Here is a 19,637-nt window from a genome sequence, read left to right as displayed (position 1 = left end):
ATGCCAGTTCCTGATGGGTCACACCTGTTTCACTAAAGTGTTAATTGAATACAGGCACAAGGGAGAAGCAATTTCCTGGCCCTGTGTATTAAGAGACAAAATGGCAGAGTATGACTTTCTGGGGGCACCCCACCAGAAAAAGGAAGAAAGCCTCAGATAGGCATACGTACAGTTTCCTAAACACACTGTGTGCGCTCACCTCCCAAGGGCAAGGAGGGCACCGTGCATGTAAGCAGCTCACCCTAGGGGAAGAATGATGGGAAATGGGCCAGTCTATAAAGTACTAGGATCAAGGTTAAGCACCGCACTTGACCTTTACATGCTGCTTAGGTCTCTTCCAAGAATACTTTCCTTTCTTTCCTGTTCTAAAACTTTTTAAAATAAAATTCCACTCCTGCTCTGAAACTTGCCTTGGCCTCTTTTTCTGCCTGGGCGCCAGGGAAGGAGTGGGGAAGGGAGGGAGCACAGAAGCAGAGCAGGCCCTGGCCTCACTGGGCCCTGGTGAGGGCCACACAGGCCTGACTCCCAGCACACTCCACTCCTGGGGATGCTCAAGGTGACAGTCCCTCCAGCCACCCCCAGCCTGCTTCTGAGCCCCTTGCCTGTGGTAGCACTTGTCATCTTGCCTGCATTGAAGCCAACCCTGAAGAACACCTTTGTCTCTCAGCAGAAGAGGCTTCAAGCAATGTGGACCAAGTACCTGCACCGCTCAGGGCCTTTGAGATACCCGCATCTGCGCCCACAGCTTTCCACTGCCAGGCCCACCAACGTCCAAGTGGATTCTGGCTCTCTATAGCATTTCCTGGTAATTCTACTACTTTTAAGCCTGGCTAAATTCCAAGATAAATGACTCAAGATAGATAAAAGTATTTGATCTCCAAACTGACAAAACAACAGCTAGTTTGTTTTCTAGCTATTATTTTGATATTTGGCATTTACACAAAAGCACATGATGAAGTAAGTAAAACCTTACCTGCTGAAGACTGAAAATAAAGCTTGTTTCTTTCCAAGTCGTATGCTTGGATCCTCACTATCAGGCGTCCCTTCCCGGCCCCTGGTCCCTAGCCCAGCCCCTGCTATCTGCAGGTACCTGCCTGGGCAGCCAAGTCTTGCTCATTCCGGGACCCGGCAGCTGCCCTGGAAGAGAAGCGTTGCCAGAGCTGCGCCCACCCTCCCTGGAGGTGGGAGGGCTTTCCTGGTCCCCTGGCTGGGCCAGAGCTGCCTTCGAAACACAGATCACCCTGGGTCTCCTGCCCAGACTGCATGCTCCTGGGGGCAAGATGCCATCTTCTCCTGCCCTGACACAACACCGCCGACAGGGGGTCCAGCCAAGCTCACCTCCCTTCCTGGAGGGCCATCTCCAGAGTGCTGTGGCCACACCCGCGCCACCCCTCCCACCACAGCAGCAGCTGCAGCTGCGTCCATTGTCTGGGGGTGGCCAGCTTAGTGCCCATTGTCACGTGGCAACACAGTCCTCCCAGTTCCACAACCCCACTTCCTTGGCATGAATCTCAGCCCTTTCCTACTTCAGGGAGCAGGAACTTTGCCAGGAAGCTGGGGGATCAACCAGGCCAAGGAATGGGACGGTGTGTCAGACAAGGAGAGCTGAGGTCCAGGGTGTCCAGGGCCAGACCGGACACTGCCAGCCCCAAGGCTGACAGCATCCTGACAGGACAGCAAGCCCAGATTCATGGAGAAGGGGACACAGTGATGAACAACTGACAAACACGGGAATAATAAATTTATTATAATCACAGATGGTGGGGTAGTGCACATAAAAAGGGGGGACCTCTTCTCACCAGAGGGCTGCTGGCCAGTGCCCAGAGTGGCAGGCAACACAGGGAGGCGCTCCCTGCATGGCCCCGGCCTGCTGCTAGGCCCATTCTCTCTGGGTGGCTCAGTGTGTGGTGCTCTGAGGACGCGGCTCCCGAGGGCCTTGCTCTTCATCCTTCACAGTGGGGACATGGCCCTCATGCCAGTGGTGCAGGGGTGCCAGCAGCAGGATCCCCGATGTCCCGGCTCCCTGGGTGCCCCACAGTGCTCAGCAGGAATGCCGCGAGGGCTGAGGCCCAGCTGGTGCTGGGAAGCTGGCAGCCCCCACAAGCCAGCCCCCCCTCTGAGGGGCAGCCTGTGTCTTGCACTTGGGCTTTCCCAGTGGGAGGGTACCCCACTTGCCCAAAGCAGCTCAGCCTGAACCCAAAACTGTGACCAGAGAATCCCATGTGTGTTTTAAGGGTTTCCTATGTCCTCTGTGTTCTCCTACAGAAATGAGTAGCAGTGTGTCTAGCACACACAAGATGCTCTAACAACACCCTGAGTGTACCCTCACACTGCTGAGACGGACCTGGACCCTGGACAGGCCACGGTGAGAGCAGCCCGAGAATTGCATCTGGCTCCTTGGAGGAAGACACATGGAGGGCCTTCTCTAAGAAGTCGGCCAACGCCCCCCAAGCAGCCCGCTCCACTGCGCCTATCCCAGTTCTGTACAGGTGTGGGATTTCGTTTGGCAGGTCCCCAAGGCAGAAGATAAAAGCAGGAAAGCTAACCTAACCCCAGGCTCTCTAAGGAAGCCAACACCTAGACGTGTCTGACAGGAGGCGTGTGTCCTTGGCCCCGATGAGGCTGCGGGCCATCCCTGCAGTTACGGCTAGGCGGCTGAGAGGCAGGCCTGGTGGACGCTCTGGGCCCAGGTGTTGAGCAAGGCGGTGACCGAGTGCTTGTCTGGGAGCTGCAGCAGCCTGGAGGTCATGCAGCGGTGCACCGACTGGAGGAAGGGGTTGGCGTCTGCAACAACGTAGCAGGTGTGAACCCAAGGCAGCCAGCGCAGAGCTTGCTCCTGGCACACCCGGCAGTGCTCTGCAAGGGGCAGCCCCAGGCTCGAGCCGAAGCACCAGGAGGTGATGTCCTGCGTGGTGCCCGGCCTTCAGGTTCTCCTCCCAGAGCCTCATCATCAGTGAAGAACTGAATCTGAACAGGATCTAGGGCTCTGCCTCTAACAACCTTGGGGACCCAGCCCGGCTCTGCTGTGTGCCAGCTCTGTGCTCAGGGAGACTGCCCCCTGCCACCACAGTTCTCTCTGGAGCCACATCACCCAGATGGGGCCCTGTGCACTCAAGCTGCCGGTGGGACCTATCAGCCCCGCCAAGGTAGTAGCCTCTGGGAAGCTAGTAGCCTCTGGGAAGAGCAGGGTCTGTCCTTGAGCCATAGGCTTACCCCTCACCCACTGAACACAACCACCCTGGACAGTTGACCTGACACAAGTTGAAGGGGCGAAGGGACACAGTGGGAGCAGAGACCCTTTCCTCTCAGGTAACCACTGGACAACCCGCTCCTGTCTGTGCAGGAGGAGCCAGAAGAGGCGAGGGAGGGGCTTGAGCTGGGGAGGGGCTTGAGCTGGGGAGGGGCAGGAGCGCACAGCGGCTGTCCCCGCTGCAATGGAAGCCTGGTTTTCCACAATGACCCTGCTTGCCCTGGGTCCCCAGACAGCTCCTCTGGGTCTACCTACCATACTGCCACTGCCGGTCGATCCACAGAGGGCTTTGGGCAGGATAGTCAGCGGGCACACTGAGCTCCAGCGGTGGCACACTGGGGAGGTCCTTGTCATCTGCAACACAGAAGGCTGTATCTGTGACCTGGACAAGCCCCGGCCTGCCCTGCCTCACAGCCCTGCTCTGGAACAGGACTCTTCACACCCTGGGAGGTTCTGGTGAGGCTTGTGGCAAAGCCTGGAGAAGGTCTCTCTGACTCTCAGATTTCCAAACATGAAGCCTGGAGTGCCCTGAATCGATGGGTGTCCAGAGGTCCTGCCTACCACCTCCCTAGGGCCCCAGACAAGCAGAGCCACATCTGTGTTGGGGAGGTGAGAGTGTGCGGGCTTTGGCAGTGGGGACTGAGGCATCGTCAGGCTGTCCAGGGCCCGGTGTGTGTGAGGATAGAGCAGACAGCCTGGCGGGGCGTGAATACAGGGTGGGTTCTGGGCGCTGTGCCCTCTGGCTCAGATGGCAGAGTCCTGGGGCTGCGGTCAGGGCTTGCTTTCCTATGCCAGCCCCAGCCCTCTGGACACTCACCCAGCTTGCAGATCAGGTGCACAGTGCCATTGTTGCTACAGTGAGAAGGGTCCAGGTTTACCAGGAACTTGGGGTCCAGCCTGGCCACCTCGCCCTGGAGCACACTGGGGATGCTCTGCCGCTCATCATCCTCAAGCCTGCGCTTCCGGGTGCACACCACCGGGGCCCTGGGGAGGCGGCATGGTGACCACACCGGGCACACGCGGCCCAGGGCTGGCCGCCCTCCGCGAAGCCCAGCCCAGCTGGACGTACGTGATGGGTGGGCCGTGAATGGCGGTCATGGCTGGAACGAATGTGCGGTACAGGGAATGGTTGAAGACAGGTGAGCGGATGTTGGCCAGGACGGCGTCCAGGAGCGGCTGGCATAGGTACTGCTGTTTGGTCGGTGGCACCGGGGGCGGTGGGGGAGTGGGCTGGAGGCAGGATGGGCATGGTCAGCAGCCCAGGACCTGAGGGTTCCCCATTTAGGGGGCTTTCACACCCTAGGCCCGTTGTCACTCACAGCCAGATTCCTGAGGCCTCTCACAGCCTCCACCCTTGTGCAGACAATGTTGGCTGATCCTGGGAATAATCCCCCACCCCTACAGCCTGTCTTCCCTACAGTCCCTGCCTCCTCTGAACTGGGTGGAGGAGGCACCCACGGGGGCCATAGACAGAGGGTGACTTCTCCCATGTTCCCATCCAGCACGGCAGACCTGGCCTGGAAGCCTCGTGGGCAGGGTCCAAGGTCAGGCTCAGCCGCCACCCAGATGCCCTGATCTTGAAGGACCATCCCAGCGATGCTCCCAGGAGCTCTTGGGGGAGCCCTGGTTCCCCTAGGAACCAGGAGTGTCTGGCATCCCACTCACCACCGCCATGTCATTCTTGAGTTTCTCCAGGGCGATCTCACACTTTTGCAACGTCTTCAGGGGACACCTGCAGAGAGAGAGGACTTGGGCTGACCTCTGTGCTGGAGGAGTGGGAGACGTGGCAGCTCTCAGGCTGGGATCCCAACCACTGCCACCGGGCCTTGGCCATCAGAAACCTCCTCTGCAGGAGCTCCTACCAGTTGACCGGCTGTTCCCAGACCCAGAGTTGAAGGCAGGCAGCCCTCAAACCCAGGAGTTGCTTGTCCCTGGTTGGCAGAGTGAGGTGATGGGGCAAGAGAAGGGACAGTGGCCAGGCCCCTGATCGGGCTGGGAATGCCTCATTCTCATGTAGGCCAGTCTCTGCCCCACTCATCCCTATAAACCTAACGAAGGATCAACCCATGAAGGCCTGGAGGACCACCCAATAGTGACTGGCATTCTATCCAGACAAGCAGAACAGAGAGACCCTTCTAGATGGGGTGGGGGGAATAGCCTGAGTTGAGGTGAGAGGGAGGTATATGCCAGTGCCCATGCAGTTTGGAGGCACTGCCCGAGCGCTGATCCTCACAGCACCGTGGCCAGCGGCCCTGCCTTCCACCTGCTTCTCACCAGAGCCATCTTACTTCATTTTCATGACAGCACACATGAGCTACACATGGGTAACTGAGATGCAGTCGCCTGCCCATGGTCACCGGCAAGTAAGGGGCAGAACTCCAGGTCAGGCTCAGGCCCATCAGGGCCAGCTGATGGTCAGGCCACTGGAAGCTGGCCCCTGGCTGCTGGCTGGTGAGGTCTGGCTGTGATGGCCCAGCATGAGGGCCACAGCAGCAGCCAGGAGTAGGGCAAAGGCTAGGCACCGGTCAAAATGAAGCCTGGGCTTGAAGCCTCAGCACACACCAGAGTGGAGCCTTGGAGGCCTCTGGCCAGGGCTCAAAGAGCTGCCCGGTGCCTTTGCTAAACCCACATCATCACCAAGTGCTCATCCATGGCTGGGCTATCCATGCCCCTGTGGACCCTCCATGGGCTGTGTGCAAAGCTCACCGCTTCGAGGGGTCTGTCAGAATGTCCAGAAGGCTCTTCATCTTACTCAGGTCCTTTTTTCTGTCTGGGACAGAGGAGAGGACACTAAGACACAAGCCCGGCAGTATCCCCAGGGTGCAGGCCCTGCCCCGGCCGCAGCCCACCTTCATTCTTGTCGATCTTGTTGATCATGCGACGCAGGGGCTCGATGTACTTGGACAGCTGCTTCAGCTTGTCCAGGTACTGCTGCTCCTCGGCCTGGCTGGAGCCGGCTGGGCTCATGACAGAGCTGGGGTTCACTGCAGGACAGAGGTGGGTGAGGCCACTCGACCCTCAGGAAGGGAGCTTGAGCTCTGAGGGCCCCAGAGCTCGCACACCCAGTATGAGCTGAGGCCTCATAACGGTGAGCGGTGACCTCAGCACCTCAACCCACCAGGCCGATACAGGTCACACGATAGGGCCATGGACCCCAGGCCCAACTTACCAGGTGTGTTTAAAGGTCCAGGTGAGGGGACACTGAAGTTCTGTGGGGTCCGCGCCGTCACTGGGCTCTGGGAGGGCTGCGGTGAAGGGCTGGGCAGGAAGCTACTGGGGGATGGGGCAGGGCCGGAGCTGCAGACAAGTGAGAAACATGTGAGCCAGGGTCCAGGCAGGGCTGGCCTTGAGGTCCAGGCGGGGAGGGACACCCCAGGCCAGGCCTACCTGACGTTGGAATTGGGCTGTGAGCCGGGCTGGCCGGGCTGCGGGGATGGCTGCGGGGGAGGGGGCATCGACTGCGGGGTCTGCACCTGCTGGCCCGGTGATGGCGAGGACAGCATGGGGAGGCTGCTCTGGCTGACCTGGAAGTGGAGGGGCTCAGCTGGCGCACTGCCACACGCCCGCCCGCCTCCACACCACCTGCCCACCTCACACACAGGCCCGTCCTCCCGCACAGCCTCACCACACACCTGTGTCTTCATCCAAATGCCACCAGGACATACACACAGGCACACTCCCCCAGCATGGCACACAGCATGAAGTGACCAAGGGACTGGCAGGGGGGCCCAGGCAGGGCAGCCCTTGCTCCTTGGCCAGGGGCCCACAGAGACACAGGCTTTGAGGGCTGTGTCATAGAAGTGTGAGGAAAAGGGCAGTCTGGGAGGTAATGCCCTCAGCTGGCACTAGCCTGGTCTTCCCTGCCACGCCTGCCTGTCCTGTGACATGCTCCTTTGTGGGTTGGTAAGGACCTTGCTCTGCTATCAGTGGGACTGTCTTCCCACATGCTTCCACAAGCCCCCGCAGCCCACAGGCTGACTGCACCAAGGACAATCCCAGTGGCCGCGGCCATCTGTTTGGTTAACACATGCAGCTGCAGGGCTGGTCCCAGGCTGTGTCCCACCTGGACCTGCTTAATTGGAGTGAGGTGGCCCAGGGAGCCACACACACACCCATGGTGGCAGTGGTATCAGCCCACACCAGCGCCCCTGGGAGAGGTGAGCTACTCAGTACCAAAGACACCTGGGCCCAGAGCCTGGTTCTGCCATGCAGGTGTGCACCTGAGTCCTCTGAGGCCCTGTGTGTCTGCAGAGCAAGGATGCTGCTCTGCTCTCCAGGCCTTATTGGGCATGATACAAATAAGATCGATCAGCCCATTGTCTGCACGAGGGACACCACTGTCTTCATCTGTAAACTCTAGGGATGAAACCACACCACCCAGGCACCAGGGACAAGCATGTGTGAAACACCCACACCTTCCTGGGGTGGAGCACAGATGACAGTTTTGATGGGAAGGACAGCTGCCTGCCAGACCTGGGTGAATGGCCTCCCCTAGAGGGACTCTCAGCAAAGAGGGCTGGCTGCCTTGTCACACTGGGGGAACCCTGAAGGCCCTGCTAGCTTCAGAGGCCCCCATGGGCCCATGGTGGTATTTCCCACACCCTAGTCAACCCGCTGCATGCCGAGCACCCCCTCACAGCCTGCCTAGAAGCCAGGCCCCTGGACCATCCATTTCTGTAGACCAACTCAGTGCTTCTCCTGGGGCACTCTGGCCATGAGGACCTGTCTGGGGCCACGGCTCACACAACCCCACAAGCACCTCCACTACAGTGCTGTGAGTGCTGGGACAGGACTGCTGCTTTCTAAGCTCCTTAAATTGGGAACCAGGCCCAGAGCCTACAAACAGAATGCTGCCCTCCTCACTACCCCACCAGGCAGCAGAGGGCAGGGTGGCACTGCCCTTTCAGCACCACCTGGATCAAGCTCCTGGAGCGGAATGCTCTTTCTGTCCTGCCTGTTCCATGGGGTGTGCCTGACAGTTCTGCAAGGGATGTTGGGTGCAGGCCGCTCCTGAACCACGTGTGCTGGGAGACCAAAGGGTGGGGGGCTAAGGCACAGGGTGTGACCACAGCAAGGCACTTCCAGCATGGCTGGGTCAGAGGTCCCTATCCAAAGCCACTGGCCCAGTGGACGTCAACCGATGGAATGGACTGTTTCCACTGCTTTGTGATCAAGACACCCCTGCCTGGGATAGGAGGGGCAGAGAGCAGGAGTCCCAGCCTCAGCCTGCCGGGCCTCATCGCTCTACCTAGTGGAGAAAAATGGCTCGCGGTGATTCTCACAAAGGTTAGCAAGGTCAGAAACGGGGACTGATGTGACTTCATTTGCTAAAATTCTGAGTCGAACAAGTACAGAGGTTTCTCCCACCAAAGTCCTGTGCATTCACAGTGCTGGGGTGCACAGAGCCCTGGCTGAAGGGGAGTAAGGGCATGTCTCAGACACCGGAACACATGTTCTAGACTCATCCAGGTGTCAACAAAATCCCAAGGCCAGAAAATTCCATACAGAGAACCACAGACGGCACCGAGGAGTGGGAAGCAAAGACTCCGGGCTCCACGCTCAGCCCAACCCTGTGGAGCACGGCCCGCCCTGTGGTGGGGTCCCTTCTAAAGCCCCCAGCAGCCCCGTCACCACTCTGCCTTTCCTAACCTGTGCCTGACTTGCTGCTGCTCTCTACCTGCACCCCAGAAAGCTGTCTCACAAGCTCTCCTCTCTTCCTGCTTGAAGGTCAGGCCCCTCCCCCTCGCCTCTCTCTGACCGCCTCTTCCAGAGAGGCGCCTGTGCCTGAGCAGCTGGCCCTTCTAGGAGATGGTCAGCTCTTGTCTGCAGCCTAAAGCTCAGTGTTTCTCTGGGGAGCAAGGCAGCTGCAGGCTGGGCAGAGGCCGCCGAGCAGGGAAGGACACCACACAGCCCTCACTGCCACTCGAGAGTTCTCATCTGCTCTCGAACCTCAGGCAGGCCAGCACCCACTTTGGCCCCGAAGCAGCAATCTCACCAGCCACGCCCGTGGGACCCCCAAGCACCCACCCAGAACTTAGGTCTATCTCAGTTCTTCAGCTGCTCCAGGCCAGGGCAGCTGGCAGCCAGCAGAGCCCAGAGGATGAGAGGCAGGGAGATTTCTAGTGGGAAGAAAAACAAACGAAGGGCACCCCTTCATTTCCAAGAGCACGAGAACAGGAAGCCAGGCCCTATGCCCAGGTGTCAGTGGTAGACAGTCCAAGTCCAGCACCTGGGATGAGAAGCAGCCCCCGCCGAAGACTCATCTGAAGACAGAACTGGCTCTAGAGAGGCAGCCAGAGAGGTGAGAAAGAAACCTCCCAGCCCTTGGGCTCATGTCAGGTCTGGGATTGGAGCAGGAAATGGGGAGGCAACAGTGCCTCTCCAGTCAAAGGATGAGCCCCTAGCGGGGACAGGGCCAATGACCAAGGGGAACTGCTGCTCTGCGCTCTCTCTGGTCATATTCGGCCAGGGGCGTGGGCGCCGGTATGTCACAGTTGCTAGCAAAGGGCCCAGGACAAGAATGTCACACCTGCTAGGGAAGGAGCTTCTAAGTGCACACCACCTGTCACCTGTGTCACAGGTTGGGAACAGGGAGCTCAGAGGGAAGTGACTTGCTCAAGGTCACCCTAGTGATGAAGGGAGCTCAGGCACATTAAACATCAACACCCCAGCAACAATGGCATGAACTGCATTTCTGGGAAAGGGACCCACACAACAGCTTGGAGCTGAAGGCAGGTGAATACAGAGTGGGCCAGAGAGGAGGTGGGAGGGCAGAACAATGGCATGAACTGCATTTCTGGGAAAGGGACCCACACAGCAGCTTGGAGCTGAAGGCAGGTGAATACAGAGTGGGCCAGAGAGGAGGTGGGAGGGCAGAAAGGCTGGTCCAAGGAGCTCCATCCCACAGCGGAACACTCAGGCAAGGCTGGCGGCACTGCGCGCTCCCCCTGGTCCCCCCCCACATACTGGGAACCGTTCCTTGCTCCCGGCTCCAGCACTCAGTGTGCCCCCTGGAGGCACTCCCCAGGGTGCAGTGGAACACGGGTTTCACCCTGGCAGCTGGCAGCCAGCAGAGCCCAGAGGATGGGAGGCAGGGAGATTTCTAGTGGAAAGAAAAACAAACGAAGGGAACTCATTCATTTCCAAGAGCACGAGAGCAGGAAACCAGGCCCTGTGCCCAGGTGTTCGTGGCAGGCAGTCCAAGTCCAGCACCTGGGATGAGAAGCAGCTCCCCAAAGACTCATCCAAAGACAGGCTCTAGGCTCTAGGGAGGCAGCCAGAGAGGCGAGAAAGAAACCTCCCAGCCCTTGGGCTCATGTCAGGTCTGGGATTGGAGCAGGGAACAGGGAGGCAACAGTGCCTCTCCAGTCAAATGACGAGCCCCTAGTGAGGAAGGCACTGCCTGCTTACACCTGCCAAGGGAGGATTGTGGCATGTGCTATGCCACCCCCTGGGCCCCCGTGCTGGGCACCGTATCCAGCATGCACCCAGCACAGAATCCTGCTTGGACCTGGTAGCCTGAGTCCGTGAGGCGTGCCCACCATTACAGGAAGATGCAGCCATGGGCCGTCAAGACAGAGGGAGGGAGCCTGGGCCCCGTGAGCCCTCTGGAGAAGAGCCCATGGGGCACGTACGTTCCCACTCTTTCGGCTCCACCTGTTTTCTTGGACTCAATTTGTTGCCACAAGGAAAGAACAAGAGCAGACGGGCAGTGTGGTCTCCAGATTGCGTCTTGCTGACTGCTGAGGGCAGGTGGCTGGAGGGACAGTGGCCACTGGATGGCCAACTGGACACACCAGAGTCAGCAGGTTCTGGCTCTTGAGAGCTCAGATGACACGGTGGGGTAATTCCTGGTGAGGTCAACAGATACGTTCCTGGGATAAGCTCTCTTTTCTCAGAAGGGACTGGATTGAAAGATAATGACACAAAAGCAGCAGCATACCTCTGGAGCCAGCTGGTGTGGGCAGGTGAATGCCCTTGGTACACAGGGCCCAGCATGCCTCACATCCCCAAGGCTGTCCCACAGCCAGGTATGGGAGGCTGTACCAGGGAGCCTGGTACTGCAGCCCAACGTAGAGGGCTGAGCTGGGGGAGGGCTCTCTGTGGGGAAGGCCAGGACCAGCAAGGGCTGCAGAGCAGCTGCCTGGGCAGCAGGAAGACCTCCACTCCAGGGTGTCCCTCCATTGGCTTTTCTCCCTCCCTAAACTCCTGCCAGTTTCCTTTCTTACAGCTGACAAGCATGAACAAATCTGCTTTAAAAACACAGAACAAGGCTGAGTGCAGTGGTTCAGGCCTATAATCCCAAAACTTTGGGTGGCCGAGGCGGGCGGATCACCTGAAGTTAGGAGTTCAAGACCAGCCTGGCCAACATGGTGAAACCCCATCTCTACTAAAAATACAAAAATTAGCCAGGCATGGTGGCAGCCACCTATAATTCCAGCTACTCGGGAGGCTGAGGCAGGAGAATCACTTGAACCCAGGAGGTGGAGGTTGCAGTGAGCCAAGATCACGCCACTGCACTCCTGCCTGGGGGACAAGCGTGAGACTGTCTCAAAAAAAGAAAAACAAATAAACTACAACAACAACAAAACAGAAACAAAACCAGAACTTTGCCCCAGTTCTGTGCCTTCCTTCCTCTTTCCATAAATCCTGTGGCTTTTGTCTACTGCCAGGACAAGGAATACCTTCTAAATGCTGCCACATTTGTCCTCAGTGAACAACCTCAAAGGTTCAGGGGTGTGCCCCTCACTGCCAGCGCGAATGGGCGGAACCTGGTGACTAAATCCGTGTGGAGTTAGCCAGCATCTTCCCATGCTGGCGCTCTCACTCACCCCACACGGTGCAAAGAGGACAAACCAGAATTCTCCATGGCATTTATTCCAAGGCACTAACTTTTTAGCTTCATCGTATATTTCTCTCTCTTTCCTCTGCTCCACCTTACCTCTTTGCCTGTGGGGACTGGAAGCTTCTAAAGAGAGTGAGACCTATTAGCTGGCATAACTCAGGGCAGCCTTAATCTAAGGGCCAGGGAAGGTTGGGGAGGGAAAGACTGAGTGGGTTTGGGAACTGGTGGGGAGGAGGGAGGGAGGGGCTGCCTGTGAGAAGTCTAGGTGGCAACACCAGCAGCTGGGTGTGGGTAGTGGCCAGCCCACAAGACAGTATGGGCAAGCCAAAGCCCAGGACAGTGCCTGGTCTTGCAGGGTAATGGGGGGGCCCACCCGGGAGTGCCCAGTAAACAAGAAGGAGGAGCCAGGTCATCAGCCCAGCAGGAAGGGGAGTGAGGAGTTGCCAGAAGAATCCTGCTGAGAGGCCAAGGCGCAAAGGTTTCATTTGAGCCCTCGATACTGACTTGGTGGCTCCCTGGGGGCACTCTCAGTCTGTAAAAGGGGCTAAATGCTCGAACTATGACCTGCTGCAACGAGAAACAGTGAGGCTCTGTACACAAAGAGCTTAGCTCAAGACCTGGCACTGGCACGTATCCCACACTGAAAACACTGGGGACTTTTTGTGTTTATAAAAATCAGTCCTACACGCTGCTGCTAAAGTCATTCCTCCGCATATAACAACCCAACCTGATTCTGTGAACCCAGTGGATACTAAGCCAGAGGCTACGGGAAAGGAGGAGAAGCAGTTTTAGCAGACAAGTGCGCAGAACCCAAAGGGGTCTGGTCAAGGAGACACCAGCAGCATGTGAGCAGGTCGCGGAGCTCACAGCCTCCAGGCCATGGGGAACTGCACCCTGGCTTCTGCCCACACTGGCCTCCTTTCCACCACAAACAAACAACCTACTTCCTCACTCCCAACTTCCGCTCCTCTGGAGAGCTCTTTCACCAAAGCCTTTCCACCAGCAGGTTCCAGGCACTTCCTCCTGCTGTAATTCAACAACTACCAAAAAGGAGGTCCCTGCCAAAGAACCTAAGTTCCAGTCAGTAACTATGTAAATGGCACATCTGGGGTAACCCAGGGGGTTAGTATGCAGGGAAGGCAAAAATTTAACATGCACCCAATGGGGGCCCAGGCCACTCTCTTGGCAGTGTGTGGTGTGTGGCACCGGGCTTGGGGCCACATGGACCAAGGGCCATCCTGGCTCAGCCTCCACTTCTTCCTCTGTAGAACAGAGCTGCAGAGACAGCGCTGCACAAGCCAGGGTGGTGGCAGTGCCTGCACCTGGGCATTCAGGGATGAGCAGGGACCACTGTCTGCTAGGATTATAGAGGCATTGCCCCTAAAACAGAAACTGAATTGTAAAGTTCTTTTGGAAAATTTGAGGTTTCCACAACAAACCCACTAAAATGGAAAGCCTGTATGATTAGAGAACTTCAGCATCATTTTATTCTCAGAACCTTAGCACAGTGCCTGGCACACAGAACGCATGTGGTAACTACTTGTTAAACAAATGACTGTACCATGGAGCAATTCCAAATTTCATAAAATAAAGAGAAGCCAGGAATTCATATCCCTGAAAAGCATAACATACACAGAAGTCTACCTCTACCTAGAAAGGGGATGTGTATTACAAATTACACGCTCTACACAGCAAACTCTACAACAGCATGGCCCAATGCCACGTCGGCCACAAAGACCACGCTCTGGAGTCTGTGCTGTCCACTGTAGCAGCCACTAGCTTCCCTGTGGGAAAATGCGGGCTTGAAATTTATTTGGTACGACTGAGGAATGGCATTTTTTCATTTTATTTAATTTTAGTTGACTTTTAGGGTTTTTTTTTTTTTCCTTCCATTTTCAAAATATATGGCTGGGCGCGGTGGCTCACGCCTGTAATCCCAGCACTTTGGGAGGCTGAGGCGGGCGGATCACAAGGTCAGGAGATTGAGACCATCCTGGCTAACACGGTGAAACCCCGTCTCTACTAAAAATGCAAAAAATTAGCTGGGTGTGGTGGTGGGCGCCTGTGGTCCCAGCTACTCGGGAGGCTGAGGCAGGAGAATGGCGCAAACCCAGGAGGCAGATCTTGCAGTGAGCCGAGATTGTGCCACTGCACTCCAGACTGGGTGAGAAAGCGAGATTCCGTCTCAAAAAATAGAAAAATACACACACACATATATATATTTTTTCCCATGGAAAAAAAATATATATATATATAATTAGAGATAGTATGTCACTATATATATATAATTAGAGATAGTATGTCACTATGTGAACCAGGCTGGTCTCAAACTCCCGGCCTCAAAGTGATCCTCCCATCTTGGCCTCCCGAGGTGTTGGGATTACAGGCGTGAGCCCCTGTGCCCGGCCTAATTTTAGTTAATTTAAATGTAAACAGCCACACATGCTTAGATAGCACAGCTCTAGAAAGCAAAACTTTTGCTTAGCTTCTGTTTTATTTTTACCATGAAAATGCGTACAGTGTAACTATTTTAAGCTGAAAAGACCCAGATATTTATTCATATCCTCTCAAGAAGCACAAGCTGGGCTTAGCTTCATTTAAAAAAAAAAAGTGACTGTGGGTTTGGCACTCTGAAAGCCACCATAAAGGAAGTCACTGGCAATAATAATAACAGGTGTGCTTTACAAAGGCGCTCAGAGGACGCCCCGAGCTCCCAGCCGTGCCCTGGGCGCTGCCCCGTTAAATACCTGTGCCATGGGCTGTCTGCCCAAAGGGATGGAGCTTGACGGGACGGCGGACACAGCGGTGGTGGGCGGGAACCGGGCTCTTATGTGCATCCCACCTTGGGCCAAGGCTTCCGTGATCATCTTTGAGGACAGAGGGACAACAGACAAGGTGATCGCAACAAAGAAACTCAGTGCCTGGGCAGGTGGAGAGGACATGTGTAGCCTCTGCAAGAAGGAGCACCAGGGCGAGGAACCCTTGGAGAGCTCGGGGCAGCCTGGGAGGGGAGGCCGCCCACACGTTCAAGCCCACAGCACCTCCAGGTCTATCTGGGCATTGGGAATCTAGAAGGTTTGCCAAGAATGCTGCTTCCAGACCTTTCTATTCTATTGGCTGCTCTCCTGCACTGGTGTCCTCAACACACTTCTGAACACACCTCGCTAACAGATTATAATTCTATAGCCCACAGAACCATCAGAGCCAGACCTTGAGGGCCCGGGCTGGTGTTTCTGGAGACCAGGCTCCCGGGGACAGACGTCAAGAGTACATTCCACCAAAGCTTGTGATGAGAACACTCGACTCCCACTGAACCATGAGCTCAGGTAAGCCTGCTCACAGCATCCTTCCTTCTCAGCGGCACACTTCTTACAGCCCCAACCCAAATCATCCACCTCTCCTCCTCCAGGCCTGAGGGCTGCTGGTTCTGGTATCTATTGAGGAACCGGTTTTCTTTCATAACAAAAATAGGCAAAGGTGAGCAAAAGAAGCCTAGGGGGACTGCTTGGCAGGCCTCCGCCCTGATGAGGAAGTTCACCTCCACAGGGATGTGAGTCAGGAACTCCAGTATGAGCCAGGACCATTTCCCTCATCAATGGACACTTCTTGAACTATAAAGGCAGCAGGGCAGCTGAGCACTGTTGTGGGCCCAGGCCCGACCACTCTTGCTCTGGGTTCTGAGTTGGAGATAGGGCCCGAGTCTCGTTCCTGGAGAGCAAGGCCTACAGGCACTTAGGATGGTAACAAACTAGAATAAAACACGCCAGGCTCAGAAAGAAAGCAGGACTGATCCACGGAAAAACAACACATCTCATGGTGGGAGGCTGTGCTCCGGGTCCGAAGCTCCACGAGGTGCTGCCAGCCTTCAGTGCAGGCAGCGACGGATGCCAGTAACAGAGCTCCAGCAGGAGAGTGGCTGCAGGGAGACCTGTGGCCTCACACACAGGGCCCACACTTGCAACCATGGGCATACACAGGAGACACTAGAAGCCGGGGTGACACGGCCTAGCAGATGCCAACCAGAACCTCACTTGTTCCTCCTGCAGCCAGAACAACAAATGAACTAACTGGGGGGTGAGAAACAAAGAAGCGATCCCAATGGGGTAAGAGTCTATTTACCACTACCTGCGGCACTTCGGAGGAGCCCGTCTGAGAGTGCAGCAGTGCTCAACAGCACTCGTTCCACAAGGAAGAAAAGCCTGGAAGTAAGTCAGATGGTATGAGAGAAGCAAACTTTTTTTCCAGGAAGAGAAAAACAAACAAAAAAACACAAGGAAGGCAAAGCTTAAGTCTAATGTACTGCTGACTGGTGTTCTTATAACTGAGAACTCCTGGTAAGGAAAGCCCAATTTCTTTCAACTACAAATGCCAACCCAAAAGCACCAGTTATATCTACTGGATCCGATGAGCCAGGCAGCTCTCAACATTTCACTACTTCCCAACACACATCTACCCAGAGAGGAGTCCAAAAAACCTCTCCCCTCTCCCAGGTCTGACTCTCCCCACTGCAGTCACTGTGCAGAAGGGTCCACAGAAAAGAGAGAGGGTCCTCCAGGGTGGCCAAGGCTTCAGTAGAGCAGCTGTGAATCAGCAATGCCACATACATGTCTATAATGGAGGTCTGTCTTTGATAATCCTTTGTGACTTGTAAATTAGAGTTTGGTTTTCACATACTAAAAGAACAGAAGGTTAAACGACAAAGGTATAGGGACTGTTTGAAAATGAGATGCATGGCCAGGCACAGTGGCTTACGCCTGTAATTCCAGCACTTCGGGAGGCCAAAGCGGGCACATCTCTTGAGGCCAGGAGTTCAAGACCAGCCTGGCCAACATAACGAAACCTCGTCTCTACTAAAAATACAAACATTAGCCAGGTGTGGTGGTGCATACCTGTAATCCCAGCTACTTGGGAGGCTGAGGCAAGAGAATTGCTTGAATCCAGGAAGTGGGGTTGCAGTAAGCCAAGATTGAGCCAATGCACTCCAGCCTGGGCAACAGAGCAAGACTGTCTTAAAAAAAAAAACCCGGCATGGTGACTTATGCCTGTAATCCCAGCACTTTGGGAGGCCGAGGTGGGCGGATCACCTGAGGTCGGGAGTTCAAGACCAGCCTGACCAACATGGAGAAACCCTGTCTCTACTAAAAATACAAAATTAGCCAGGCACAAGCCTGTAATCCCAGCTACTTGGGAGGCTGAGGCAGGAGAATCCCTTGAACCCAGTAGGCGGAGATTGCAGTGAGCTGAGATTGCGCCATTGCACTCCAGCCTGGGTGACAGAGCAAGAGCCTCCGTCTTAAAAAAAAAAAAAAAAAAAAAGAAAACGAGATGCATTCTGTCCTGTTTCTTGCTTTTTTAAAGAGACAAGAGTCTTGCTCTGTCTCCCAGGCTACAGTGCAATGCTGTCATCACAGCTCATTGCAGCCTCACACCCCTGGGCTTGCGTGATCCTCCCACCTCAGCCTCCCGAGTAGCTGGGACTGCAGACACGCACCACTGTGCCCAGCTAATTTTTTATTTTTATTTTTTTGTAGAGACAGGGTCTTGCTGTGTTAGGCAAAGCAAGGACAGGCAAAACTTGCCCAGGATAGTTTTGAACTCCTGGTCTCAAGTGATCTTCTCACCTCTGTTTCCCAAAGTGTTGGGATTACAGGCATGAGCCACTGTGCCTGGCATGTCTTGGTTTTACAGGGGAGAAAGAGAAGTCTGCTGTGTCCTGCTAAATCCCCTTATGGGTGACATCGCCCTTCTCAGCTACATAAATAACACTGGAAAGAGAACCAGGTGTGCACAACACAAGGCTGAGCAATTTTTCTAGAATACTCAGTCCCAGGCTACCCTTTACCACACTCATCACCACAGTACTGTAAAGGGCCTAACAAGCCTAACAAGGCGCCTCTCTTCAGCTCTAAGATGAGCTTGAGAGACAGGGCATGGAGGGCTGCCTGCATTGGAGCCCCCAATCCCAGAATTTCATTCATGAACTCAGAGGCCTGTTTCCACAGCACGCAGCAGCTTACACATACAAAGCTGCAACACGTGGTCACCACGTCCTGATGTCCACTGTGTGAACAACACAAGGGGAGCTCCAATCTGCATCTCTGACCTCCTGGTTAGATGGTGGCTGATCAGATCTGAAGGCCCTCAAAGTGAACCAGTCACTCACCTCCATCAGCTTCAGGAACAATCTAGGAACAATCTAGGACATCAAGATATGTGTCACTGGTAACAGCAAAAAACCAGAAATTATTACAAGGTCCAAGAACAAGATGATAACTGAGGATGGCAGGAGATATTCACAGAGTATGACGAGAGTCCCTTGGCATCAACCAGGGCTTTCTAATTAAAGGAGAACACTTCATCCCATGTTGATGTGGAAGATGCTGCACAAAAACCGCAGGATAGCATGGCCTTGATTATAGGGAAAGAACCAGAAAGGACACCAGACCTTCTCTCTCATGGAATGGTTCTCTTACTTCTATTCCTCTCCACTTTCTTACCACACATACTTTTAAAGTTTTTGGATCAGAGTACCATAGCCTCACCTGGTCACTGTGCCAATTCAAGATTCAAAAGAAGATCATCAATCCAGAGGGCCCCTCAGAGCACTTGCTGCGCCCAAACCCCCCCATCCCCTGGCAGGGGGAGCTGCTGTTGGTGGAACAATGCAGTGAGGGTGCCCAATCAGCCCCCAAGAAACTGCACTGCTTGCAACAAGGCAAGACCAAGCTCTGAGAGAAAACCAGCAGAATGTGGGTTACAGAATTTCAAGGTGCTACATTTGGACTGAGAAGCACCTCATAGATATGCCCTACCCACTGCTGGATTTTGAGAAACTACAAGGCTCCTCTGCCACTAGCACTTGGGAATCCCCTGCAAGGCAGCACATGGTGCCACAGGGCAGGTGGGCAATGATCCTTAAAACACTAAACTCACTTGGCAACGAACCACAGTGGTAACCACTCTCCATCCTTCCTGTGCCAGCCGGGCGGGGACCTCCACCTGAAACAAGGGGTGGAGAAACCGACAGGAAGACCAGCACTTCCAGGACAGGCTCAGCATGGGCCATGAGCACACACAGCTGGCATCCTGCTTCTGGAAGGTGATGGGATGCCAGTGAGACTGCAGAGTGGATACTTCCTTGAGCTAGAAGCCTAATGAACGTACCAGCTGGGCCTGCACCAGCTAAGAACATGGGCTGTTCCATAGCTGTTCACTTTACAAATACCAAGAAATGGAAAGAAAAGGTAAGTTCGGCTGGGACAGTGGCTCATGCCTGTAATCCCAGCACCTTGGGAGGCTGAGGCAGGTGGATCACTTGAAGTCAGGAGCTTAGGACCAGCCTGGCCCATCTCTACTAAAAATACAAAAAAAAAAAAAAAAAAATTAGCTGGGCATAGTGGCGCATGCCTGTAGTCCCAGCTACTTGGGAGCAAAGGCAGGACAATTGCTTGAATCTGGCAGATGGAGGCTGTAGTGAGCCAAGATTGCACCACTGCACTCCAGCCACTCTAGCCTAGGTGACAGAGCAAGACTTTGTCAAAA

The 19,637-nt window shown here is 55.3% G+C and overlaps 1 protein-coding gene across 6 annotated transcripts in view; it reads right to left on the bottom strand.

Moving 5' to 3' along the window:
* Positions 1–1,719: 1,719 nt before the first annotated feature.
* The window catches only part of MED15 (mediator complex subunit 15), an 89,101-nt gene continuing 71,183 nt past the window's right edge, over positions 1,720–19,637 (bottom strand). For 3 of the 6 annotated variants that reach the window (XM_011959176.1, XM_011959180.1, XM_011959178.1), the window contains 9 exons: positions 6,638–6,774; positions 6,420–6,547; positions 6,100–6,234; positions 5,957–6,020; positions 4,916–4,982; positions 4,320–4,480; positions 4,068–4,234; positions 3,506–3,604; positions 1,720–2,784 (listed from right to left, as the gene is read on the bottom strand). In XM_011959176.1, the coding sequence (XP_011814566.1) occupies positions 2,648–2,784; positions 3,506–3,604; positions 4,068–4,234; positions 4,320–4,480; positions 4,916–4,982; positions 5,957–6,020; positions 6,100–6,234; positions 6,420–6,547; positions 6,638–6,774 (1,095 nt within the window). In that variant the 3' untranslated portion in view covers positions 1,720–2,647. Of the gene's footprint in view, positions 2,785–3,505; positions 3,605–4,067; positions 4,235–4,319; positions 4,481–4,915; positions 4,983–5,956; positions 6,021–6,099; positions 6,235–6,419; positions 6,548–6,637; positions 6,775–14,842; positions 14,963–19,637 lie in introns of all 6 variants that reach the window. The other 3 variants (XM_011959175.1, XM_011959179.1, XM_011959177.1) reach the window with 3 other exon arrangements.

The sequence above is a fragment of the Colobus angolensis genome, unplaced genomic scaffold (assembly GCF_000951035.1).
Source record: "Colobus angolensis palliatus isolate OR3802 unplaced genomic scaffold, Cang.pa_1.0 Scaffold484, whole genome shotgun sequence".
Taxonomy (NCBI): Eukaryota; Metazoa; Chordata; class Mammalia; order Primates; family Cercopithecidae; genus Colobus; species Colobus angolensis.
Note: the sequence above shows the minus strand (reverse complement) of the source record. Positions and strands in the feature narration are given on the sequence as shown.